Genomic DNA, 12,420 nt, shown 5'->3' with positions numbered 1-12,420 from the left:
GCTCACGCCAGTATCGCGATAAATTCATTCTTTTTATCCGCGCTTTCTGCGCATATAAAAATTTGCACGTTTACGTAACTAAAATATACTCGTGTAAAAAAAGTGACTTTAAATGATATAAACCGGAAATACGAACCAGTGAGTACGGCGCCGACGAGCATGAAGAGGGTACCGAACGCCGGAAGTGCGATCTGACAGTTCGCCGCTATTACCACGCCGGCGACCATCAGACCGCCCTCGATCTTTTCCACCCTCAACCGCGATATGGGAGTCGGGCATTTCAGTTTTACGCCCAGACCACCACCCAGCATCCCCTCTTCGGCCGCCATGCTGCCGGTCCTGCAACAATAAGCATGACTAATTATAGTAGCTGTATATATAATAAAGACTGCCGGGAAAAATTCCGCGGATGAGTGATCACCCATCGAATAAGGTAACGCTCTTTTTATTTTGTGTAAAAAATTTATGTAAAAAAAGTAAAAAAAAAGAATCGGGCTCAGCCGGGATTTGAACCCGGGACCTCTCGCACCCAAAGCGAGAATCATACCCCTAGACCACTGAGCCACTTGTTAATCTCTCACCGATATGCTCTTAAGAATGGACTGCCATTATGCATTTTAATTAATAATAACACGCGTAAATATGCAAATAATTGAAAAAAGTCTGAAAATAAAAATATGTTGAGAAAATAAAAAAATATAGCTTTAGAATTTTAGTTATTAAAATTTAAAAGAAGAAACGTGATGGAAATATCTACAAAGAATATGTGCATTCGTTTAAATTAATAATTTGCTGTACGCAATTTATAATATATTAATATTTTTATAGCTCTTCATTACAGATTTTTATAATGTAATAAATAGCATGTACATATAAAATTCATAAGAGAATTATATGAAATGTTCAGTAAACATTAAATTTATGTATGTTACGCTTTAAACGTGACTTTATATTAAAACAATAAATGTCATAAATAAAACTTGCGTTACTCTTTTTCCGATCTTTTCCCAGCTTCTCATTATTTTTTATTTTTTTTTCAATCAAGCTTAGATATCTCTAGATTCACGCTTCGACAAATTCCATAAAGAGAAAGATCTTCCTCACAGACGCGTTCGACCTTTCCAACTGTGATGATCGATCAGAGCGTAAAATCGTATGAAGGTTCATTCTCAGTAAATTGTAACGATAGAATAATTGAATCAATCAGCTGCACATCGTGCACAGCAACTAATTTGACGTGGAAGCTGAGACTCAAGACGCACCGGGAGTGCAGTATAATTAAGGTGAATATTCCTTGCGGCTTACCGAACTGACAAATATTGCAGGTGCATTCGAGTATTCAGGTGCATATTATGCAAAATCTTGATTACGGAATTAATAATTCTGTTAACATATATCCTTGATTAAGCAAAATAACCTTTCTAAATTTTTTGGAGTGGAATGCCACTCTAAAAGAGTAGAATCTCATTCCAAAAGAATGGAATTTCACTTCAAAAGAGTGGAATCCCACTCCAAGAAATTTAGAAAGATAGTGATAGCAATACTCACTAGCGAAAAACAATTTCGTTTTACATTTAAAATTTTATTTTTCATTTAAAATTTAGTATAACAGAAAAAAGCAGGTAAACCACGAGTCTGCAAAAGATTATTCAAACGTCACGAGACAAAATATGAGAGAAAATAATTTTTTAGAATATCGCGCAAAAGCGTGATATTCATGATTGATTAAATAACAACGCAAGATTGTTTTTATTAATACGAAATGACGACGTACATATATAAACATCTAATTGTATTGTCAATCTATGACTGTTAATACGGAAGATTCTGTGCTTAGAGCTCGTAATTTTCTTACAAAATTAAACTTCTTAACAATAATAGACGCTTATAATCACACACTATTTGCAAGAATAGATAACGCGAAACTTTGACATCTGCGATAAAATAAACGAAAGCGAAATAATGATGAGATGCAATGTGTTCAATATAATTTCCCATTCATCTTTTTTCATATTTATATGAGTGTTTTCTCCGAACATAGTTTTCTCCGCAACTAAGTTCCCGCTGTTTGTCTATAGATGGCTCCAGCAGTAAGTGCTGGTCGATTTTGACATATCCAAAACGTCACGAGCCAAGCTTAGACATATGGTAAACAAACCGCTTTGACATGTTAATGATTTTGTTTTGGCGTCATATACTTTTAGTTGTGTGAAAATGTCTGATTTTGTACCAAATAATCGTCATTTGCGGGAAGTGTTGATTTTCTTATTTCATTCGAAGAAAACGGCGGCTGAAGCGCATCGAGAGCTCCAAAAAGTTTACGGAGATGCTGCTCTAAGTGAAACAACGTGCCGTGATTGGTTCCGTCGCTTCAAAGACGGTGATTTCGATGTTGACGACCGTCCGCGTGAAGGAAGGCCAAAAACCTTCGAAGACGCTGAATTGGAGGCATTGCTCGATGAGGATCCATGCCAAACGCAAGAACAGCTTGCTTCAGCATTAGGAGTTACCCGCCAAGCCATTTCCAAGCGATTGCATGCGTTGGGAATGAGCAGAGGCACGAAAAAGTGATTCTACTGCATGACAACGCTCGGCCTCATGTTGCCAAACCCGTTAAAACTTACGTGGAAACGCTCAAATGGGAAGTCCTACCTTACCCGCCATATTCCCCAGATATTGCGCCGTCCGATTATTACTTGTTCCGTTCGATGGCACATGGTCTGGCTGATCAGCAGTTCCGCTCATATGAAGACATCAAAAAATGGCTTGATTCGTGGATAGCCTCAAAAGACGAATACTTTTACCGTAACGGTATTCGAGCTCTGCCAGAAAGATGGGAAAAAGTTGTGGCTAACGATGGGCAATACTTTGAATGATTCATTTGTAACCATTTTTTCACAATAAAGTTGCATTTTCATAAAAAAAACAGCGAGAACTTAGTTGCGCACCTAATATTATTTGTTTTCGTGTTATATTTTTAATTAAATGTTTCATTCTTAAATAAAATCTTCTCCAAATATTTTAATTTTTATTTGCACGACCTTTCGATACAGAAACACAATGGACTTAAGTCCAATAATTATAATTCAAGTCGTTTCTCTTTCGAGAAGCCAACAAAGGAGATTATTTATTCAGACGAAAATACTGAATTGCCTACCTTACAATAAATGTATTCACTTGTAATTAGATCTTTAAAAGACAGCTATATATGTTTGTTACGTAAAACTGTTTCGACAATCTCTGGGTATGAATGCCAACTCTGCGATAAGTCGACAAATTTCGAACGCGCAAACTCGTATCAATTTTCGTGCGATTATTTCACTTCACGCTTCGACCGTCAGAAAATCACTGGCCTCTTCGGCGATTTTGACGGAATTTTATTCTTTAATCCCGCGATAACAAGAAGCTGACGAGACGGCAAATTTATCATTTTTATTCTTGATACACGCCAGAATATGCAAACTACGTCATGGATCATAAATCAGGCGTCAAGCGTAAATTGCCTGCATGTAGTTACGTTCCTAAATTTACATTGTAACTAGATGCGCGACAAACGGTGATTGCCATAAAAAATACAGTAAAAATTGTTTATTTATGTAGTTTTGTGTTTCGCGTCATTATTTATTGTGGTAACAAAAACCCGGACGAATCGAATTGAATACATAACGTCCGGAACAGAATCAAACAAAAAAACTTCAATTTAGGAAACTGTTTACATATTATTTTAATGGCACGTGTGTTTTGAAAAAAACCGAGTACTCTCGAAATTAAAAATTTTCGTGAAAATTTTGACTAACACGACCAGAGAGCGAAACAATTTTCCTGAAAAACGAAGAAGTTTACCATATGTATCTCATTCTGTGCATCCACTTTGCGAGAAACCGAGTAACATCGCAGCTTCTATGCTGATAACATTCGTACTTCGGTCGATCAAAGTTTGCGAGAATTACACACTACATTCTTTCTATGTAGAATTCAAGTTTCATCTTCCGACAGTTGCAGATTTCTACGTCTCTTTAATATTAATAAACATGAATTCTACTGATGATAGATGCATTTTGTTGCGTCAAAAGAAAGAAATAATATTGTAAATACTTTTTTTTAGATTCTAAATAATAGGTATATTAAAATTTTTCCCGCTATTATGATAATATTAAGATGACTATTTTATATTATAATTTTTTTATCTTATAAATCAAATTTTTTTATCTTATAAATCTTTTTATAAGTATTTACGATATTACGGAAAAAATTATTTCAAGAAGAAATTGATTGAGAGTTTGAATTTAATATGCATATACTTTCAGATGTCATTTAAAGAGACGGCTGGTTATTCACCTACTTTTTTATAGAAGCTCGTGTACGCAATTCTAGATTCTAAATAATATGTAGGGACATTAAAATTTTTTTCCGCTATTACGATAATATTAAGATGATTATTATCTTATGTTATAACTTTTTATAAATTTTTACAATATTTCGAAAAAAATTTGAAGAAGAAATTGATTGAAATTCGAGTTTGAATTTAATGCGCATATACTTTCAAATGTCATTTGAAGAGAAACGGCTGGTTATTCACCTACTATTTTATAGAAGCTCGTGTACGCAATTCTAGATTCTAAATAATATGTAGGGACATTAAAATTTTTTTCCGCTATTACGATAATATTAAGATGATTATTATCTTATTTTATAACTTTTTATAAATTTTTACGATATTTCGAAAAAAATTTGAAGAAGAAATTGATTGAAATTCGAGTTTGAATTTAATGTGCATATACTTTCAAATGTCATTTGAAGAGAAACGGCTGGTTATTCACCTACTTTTTTTATAGAAGCTCGAGTACGCAATGCACGTACGCAACCATTACAAGGGTTTACTGAACGACATAGAAGACATGTAGCGATCAGCGTGACCCTATTCCAAAGATGTCGACGAGATAACCCGTGTAACCAGGCGATTCTTGACTTGCCTCGCCCTCTGCCCCATTTACCCGGATGTTTCAGGTCATCGGGGTCGGAGGGGAAAAATAACGAAGGAAGGGGTAACAATTGAAGCAACAAGAACGAGTGCTACTTACTCTCGCTTCACCGGCTATAAATAAGCGTCCACCATGTTAACTTTGTGCCTCGAAAGAGACAAAATTGAAAAATCGACCCTTCAAGGGTCATAAATTATGGTTACTTTGCGAGCAACAACAAAATATGAACTAATCATTAATATTATATTAATTATTCTGAGAGTAATAATATTGAAATACGAATGTTTATGAAAACAGTTTTAATGTGTAAAAGAAAAGATTGATTCTATAAAAATAATGTTACAAAATATATATCTCGAAAATAATTTTTATAACGTGTTAATTAAGCTGAAAAAAAGTACATTTAAATTTCGTTAATATAATTAATTATGTAAAATATATTCTTCTCTTTTATCTTTTTAATCTATAATAATTTTTGTATAATGAACATCGCGATGTAATCTCAAATAAAAATTACAAGATTGTCATATTATAATGATTTAATCACAACAAATATAATTAGATCTTATGCATTAAATATGAAAGACGAATCATAATATTGGGTATTACAGTTCTTACGTAAAATATACCACATAGGTATATGTATACAGAGATATACATCTTAAAAATCACCAATTACAGAATCATTCACAAGTTTGCGCATAAATAAAACTCGTTTCTCTTTAAGGAAGGACGACATACGTAGACATTCACATGTAGTTATAATAATTCATATCTACGAATAATTTTTGTGCAAATGTCAAAGTTATATTCGCACTTATGTTCCGGCAGAGCTGTGAAAACTTTGAGAACAACTTTCGACAACAACTAAATATTTAATTCCACTAAACTTTTCTAGATGCATTTTGCATAATATCGAGAAATTTTACATCACATTTTAATCAACAAAATTTAATATACGATAAATTATCATATAATTTAATATGCGATAAATTATCACATAATTTAATGTATGATAAATTATCACATTATCATTCTAAAAGTTATAAATTCATTTAGTTTAGTTCAAGGTTTCTATTAAACTTTCTTCAGATTATAAAAGCTACTCTAATTTTTTTTTGTTAATATCAATATTTTGATAAAAAACAAAAATTTTTCTTATGATAAATACTTTTTATAAATATCACATATTTATATATATATATATATATATATATATATATATATATATATAATTAATTACTTAATATGATATTTACAAACAAATATAGTACTGAAAAGACATAGAATCAAATGATAAAGAAAAAGTAAAAATTTTAATATTAAAAATATATAAAAAACTTTGTTTAAAAATATGTGTTCTATTATGTATCAAAAAAGTAGACATGTAAAATTATTATAAATTAAAAAGATAAAAGAGAAGAATTTATCTTACATATTTTATAATTAATTAGAAAGAGATTATAAAACGAAATTTAAATTTACTTTTTTCAGCTTAATTAACACGTTACAAAAATGATTTTCGAAATATACATTTTATATAAGATTATTTTTATACAGAATCAATCTTTCCTTTTACAAATTAAAATTTCGCGCACGTGAAATCGACAAGAGCTCGATTGAAACGAGACAAAAAGGAGCACAGTGGTTTGAATACTTGTCGCCGCAGATATCTAAACTTTTATCCTGACAAGAGAGAAACGATACAAATCAAGAAATCAGAGATAGCGGTCGCGAATGATGCCGCGTGTCAAGTTCGAGGCCGCGATTGATCTCTCCACGAGCGAGTTAATCGAGTCTGTGCCAGTCGAGAGTCCGGTTCACGCCGGTCGACCCGCATCGTTAATGGCATAAACGAAGCCTCCTCCACCTGACGTGATTACGTAATGAGCGGTTTGATAGATAAAATGATGACGAGCACAGAGAAAGAGAGAGAGAGATGACGACGGAATAATTTACCGCTAGGACAAAATATATGCCCGAACGTGGCTGAGAGAGACAGAGAGAGAGAGAGAGAGAAAGAGAGAGAGAGAGATTGTGGCCAGGAAGTCCGTTCATCTTTCGCGCATCAACCATATGATCCTATCACGATGGAAGATATATTAGACACGCCAAATTCATTATTCCGCTAGGGAGAGATGAGCGGATAAATGAAGAGGCAAGTGGACGATGTGAGGGAGTCACAAAATTTTTGCTCTACGTCTGATAAATTTTCTCTATTATAGTCACTGTCAATTTAACAGCGTAATCATACCTAGTAATTGATCCACGCACAGCTGACGTGCAATAATAGAAACCATTATTACGACAGTCAATAGCGAGACAACATAACGGAACAACTGAACGTAATGGAATTAGTGTATGCCTGTATATTATTCACAATTATATTCTATTGTAACATGAATAGAATGCACTGTTTTTGATCAGCGGTTGCGCGAATACAGATTATACGTAACGAACTGAAACTAATAAAAATACGGCTAAATTCGCTTAAACTATGATTATAACGTAGCAGATTATATAAACCGTATTTTCTGCGTGTAGGATACGTACACAGACATAAAATTTGCATAAAGATAAACTTGGCAACACACAAAATTATGCGTTTGCGGCAACTTTACGACGCCGCCATCGAATTGATCGAGATGAAACGGCGGAAGTATGGAGAAATCGAGGCGTTAACGAAAAAGCAAATTCAATGCGCGAAATTATTCTTTCCCATAGTCCGTTCGATCTCATTAACATGCACCTCTCGTACTGCTTGCACTATTATTTGCAAAAATAGAAATAACGAGACACGCGAAATATCGGGTAGAAATTCACACCAGTCGCTGGAATTTCTCAACGAAAAAGATGCAGGCAATGATAAAATGACACAAAGAATCATGAACTGTGGGTTGGAAGCACCGATATAACGAGTTCGTGAAAGGAAACCTCTTCCGCCGCGACGGTCGCGCGAAATTGTACCTTCCCGTGTAAAATTGACAGAAAACTAATTAAACAGAGTGCAATTTCCTCGTAAGACTCACGCAAAAATCAGTCGACGATGAAAGATTTATATCTATGGTTTCTATTTCACTATTATTCTCTCTCAGCGTTATAATCGCGAGTAACATTATATTCTTCCGGAATAAAATATGTCACACACAAGTGATTACAATCACGTATATTGTTATTTAATTATACGTTATGTAATATATAACATTGTACAATACACGCGTATCTTCGTCTCTCCATATCTCTGATATAAAAAAATTCCTATTACGATTTCTTATATAATTCTAATATTCTAAATTAAGACAATTGCAATAACAATTCTCTTTTGTTCTTTTTTTATCTGACTTCTTTTACCAGTCTTTTTAATTGAGCACATCTTACTATATTTCATATTCTATAATATCATCTTAACTATCATAAACTATAACCAAAACTTGAAAGTCTCTCTTTTGTAGTCAGTTTCTTTGCCAAAGGTAACATTTTAATTAAAGAATTTCTACCAGGCGCGAGAGAACTACGAGTCGAAGAAAGAGTTTAATCAGAGAGAGAGAACGGGACTCTTACAAAAAGCTGGGAAAGTCAAATCTGGAACGAGAAAGGATAATTAACGATTGCTCACATTGATCACGTAACGCGTTAAAAGTATTCGAAAATTTTCGAAGAGAATTCTCTTTTAAAAGGCAAGCAAATTAGTCACTAATTTCATCGACGCGTCGAGTTTGCGGGAATATTTTTCCGCGCCGATTTTCTCTCATTTCTTCTAGCAAAACAATTCATTAAGTAACTTCATTAACTGTATTAACGTTAAACGCAATAATGAGCAATTCCTCGCACGTTCCTGATGTTCACATTACACGGATATTTTTATCTACCTAATGTTGTAATTTCCTTTTGTACGTTCTATTAATTATAAAATTAATTAAGGTTAGCGTGAATTAACACGTTCATGTAACTGGCCCTCTTTGGGGTCGATGACTTTAGTCCATCTTCTTTTATATAGCACTTGTAAAGGGTATCCTGCAGTAACGCGACGTAATGTCTCTTTAACCAATTTAAAGTCCATTTTTCTCCAAGAAAAATACCGAGGAAGATTATCAATTATCACCCAGATTCAATATTGTATTATCTTTAAAATAAATATTGTATATATCTTTAAAATAAAATCTAAAACTAATATCCTGTTGTTTTCATAAATGTTTCATTTCTCTTCATTAGCTTTCCTAACCATTCGAGCGATTAATACTTCCAATTATCCCGTGTCAAACTAATCAAAGAGATCATTAAAAAAATTTCTATACGTGAGCAGCCAAACTCTCTAAACACACAGAGAGAAATTTCTCTTAGAATTTACCCGACAATTATGGTAATCGTAAGACAATATGGTAGTGGAGGAATTATATAAGAGTTTCTCTGATAAAATATTTACCACAATGAAAAATATTAAAATATATATATAGTAAAATTAATCAAACATATTTTATTGTGGTAAATATTTAATGTCTTCAGCTATATACGCGAAATATAATGTAGCCATTGGATTCGATTTTCGGACAACCATCTATTGGTCTAATCTATGTGTAAGTCTTTCTGACGTTTCCTTGAACTTCGCAAAATCTTTCTAATGCACGAAGAGAATTTTCTCTTCGAATTTAGCCTGAAAATCTGAAGAGTTTCTCATCTCTGATTAATATGTACCACAATAAAAATATTAATATGTACATAGTAAAATAAAGCGAACGTATCGTAATAGATATTAATTTTTATTTGAACTATTATAATTTTCAGGCTAAATTCTATGCAAAAATTTTCTCCACGCGACACCTCCTTGACTAAGAGTTGACTACTCACTCCGATACATCGCTATTACCGTGAGCGCGTTTAGTCGCGAGGCGTCGCATCAACTTAGGTCGTCGATCAAGACGAACCTAAGTAAAACGACCTTGCACAAACAACAGCGACGGGGTCGACGACCGCTCGGTATAAAGCTCGCAAGATGCAACCGGCAGCGCCTTTCTACAGCCTTGACTGCAACCTCGAGCACTCCTCGAGCCGCCAACCTCGTCACGTGTGCATCCTGTGACGTGTGTCACTGTCCCTCTTCGCTGCAAACGATCGCGAATGCGTTGGACAACTAAGGTAAATTAGCTGAATATTTTTCGCGGAATGAAACGTACACGCGCATGTGTCTATTGTACGTCCGCTTGCTAATTATCGCTTTCCTGCGAGCGCTGCTCTAGCTTGACCCTTTAATTCTGCGTACGAGAGCGATATATAATACAACACGCTTCGCTCTACAATGGGAAACTTTATGCAGAACAACGTTGTTGAACGCAGTAAAATGGTAACAATATACGCTACACTGGTATTTATGATTCATGCCATACTGATCCTTTGTTATTTCGATCTTTCTCTGTACACGCATTTTTCTCTCCCCTATCTCTCTCGCGTATCTCTATTAATTAAGTTCATAATATTCATTAAATAAATATTTATGAAAATAAATTACTGTAACCGATCGTGCTTTATAATATATTTTGTTGCCATAATAATGTTAAATAATATAATTTACAATTGTAATTCAATCATTAGGAAAAGATTTAATATTTACGTGTTGCATCAATGCAATTTGCGTTTAATTAGCAGATAAATAATTAGATGTAATTAAATATACAGCACGCGAAAGAGATATATATGTATATATGTATATCGGAATTCAATGCGACTGTAATCAGAAATTCCGGTACTGCATCAATCAAATCTCGATGACTTTTTAATTTATGAAAATGCAAACTTTCACGTGTTAGACATTACTCGATGAAAGGTTTATCGTTCGAAATGACGCAACTATAGCCTGGTGTTTTCCCCAGAAACAAATTCACGATTTTACTTTTATCTCTGTAACATATAATTGAATAATTTCACTATATATGTATATATAAATTATCTCCATCAATTAAACGTCACAGAAATATTTGTAATAATCATCACGACAATTATTCGATATTTTATCCTCCGCATATTTTATCATTATTCGATATTTTTCGCATGATAATATATTGACATTTTCAATATTAACAAAAATATCGGATAATATATAGCTTCTTCATACTTCGAGATTGCAAACAAAAGTATAATAATATCCTACTCAAATTCAAGCGTTTCACCTATAAATTTTCGGTTCACAGAGGTTCACGAGGTTCAAAAGTCGTTGTACTTCCGCAAGACCATCGATTCATGAATGATGAGGACTGACTCCTTTATCTCCGTGAAGCGGCGTAAAAAAATGTGGTCCTAACGGGAGTATTTAACTGCGAAGCGAAGTGCCTGTCCACACGCGAACGTATGACGCGAACGGATGTCGGACTGAATTGGCGCAATGACCATAACCGGGGTCCAACGCGTAACGAATATGCGACCCTTTTTTTCTTCACCTACTGCTAAGACAGCAAGATTTGCAAAGTTTAAAAATCAGACTTTTTTGTCTACGTTTCGCTAACTCATGACAATCATGACTCAGGAAGAACCGTATATTTCAGTGGTACGAATAAGTGAATAGATTCTATATATAATTTCTATAATTAAATATGTTTGAAAACTTCAATATAAAATTATAAAAGAAATATTAATTGTGTTTTGTGTTTACACACATCAATTGATAATTATTTGATATTCTTTCATATAAATTATTATTAATACAAATTAGTACAAATTTTAAATACAATTTCGAAGCATTCAAACAATATTTATGCATATTTATGAAAGCTTTCGAGCAATTCGAATCTTTCAATATCTATTAGAGAAACTATTGACCGCATATTTTATCAATATCCTGTTTAAAATTTTATGCTGACGATGAACCACTCTGTATATGATGAGATGCATTTACACTCTGCATATATGTATATGCCTGTATTTATGATTCAAACACATTTGCGTATCCTTTCCTGTGACAAAAAATATCTGCATACTTTAATGTTGCTTTTACGTATGACGCGAACGGATGTCGGAGTATCTTTAAAACATGCTCATAGTATCTTTAAAACATGTTAATAATATATTGCATTTTTGATTCGCGTTGCATCCCGGATAATAAAATCATAATAATGCATCTTATTATGTGACCTCACTTCCTCGCTTCTATAACCGCGATATCGCCATATTTTTCTAGTTCATCAATCAACTTTAATTCGACAGTGTTGAAATGGATTTATCGGTGAGAATAATTTAATTTCACACGAATCTTTCAAGTGAAGACGTCCTAGAAAAATCTGAAAATGTTTACTATAATTCTATTTGAAGAATGTTTGCAAATAAATTCTGCGACAATTATATTAATGTGATTGCTTATCTCGTGTTGTACTATTTAATTAACATATCATTAAAATAAAGAAATTACCGCAAAGTAATTAGTATTAAAAATTATTTAAATTTATCCTCGTTG

The 12,420-nt window shown here is 33.4% G+C and overlaps 1 protein-coding gene and 1 non-coding gene across 5 annotated transcripts in view; both read right to left on the bottom strand.

Annotated features, from left to right (window-relative positions):
• The window catches only part of LOC114941916 (uncharacterized), a 69,777-nt gene that overhangs the window by 35,488 nt on the left and 21,869 nt on the right, over nt 1-12,420 (bottom strand). For all 4 annotated transcript variants that reach the window (XM_029317109.2, XM_029317108.2, XM_085485363.1 and 1 more), the window contains exon 2: nt 137-339. In XM_029317109.2, coding sequence (XP_029172942.1) covers nt 137-339 — 203 coding nt within the window. The remainder of the gene's footprint in view (nt 1-136; nt 340-12,420) is intronic.
• TRNAP-UGG (transfer RNA proline (anticodon UGG)) lies at nt 493-564 on the bottom strand. Its single transcript has one exon. It is a non-coding gene; the product is annotated as a tRNA-Pro (tRNA).

This window comes from Nylanderia fulva, unplaced genomic scaffold (assembly GCF_048542155.1).
Source record: "Nylanderia fulva isolate GAGA-0341 unplaced genomic scaffold, ASM4854215v1 Scaffold36, whole genome shotgun sequence".
NCBI classification, from domain to species: Eukaryota; Metazoa; Arthropoda; class Insecta; order Hymenoptera; family Formicidae; genus Nylanderia; species Nylanderia fulva.
The sequence above is the reverse complement of the archived record's forward strand: the minus strand, read 5'-3'. Positions and strand labels throughout refer to the sequence as shown.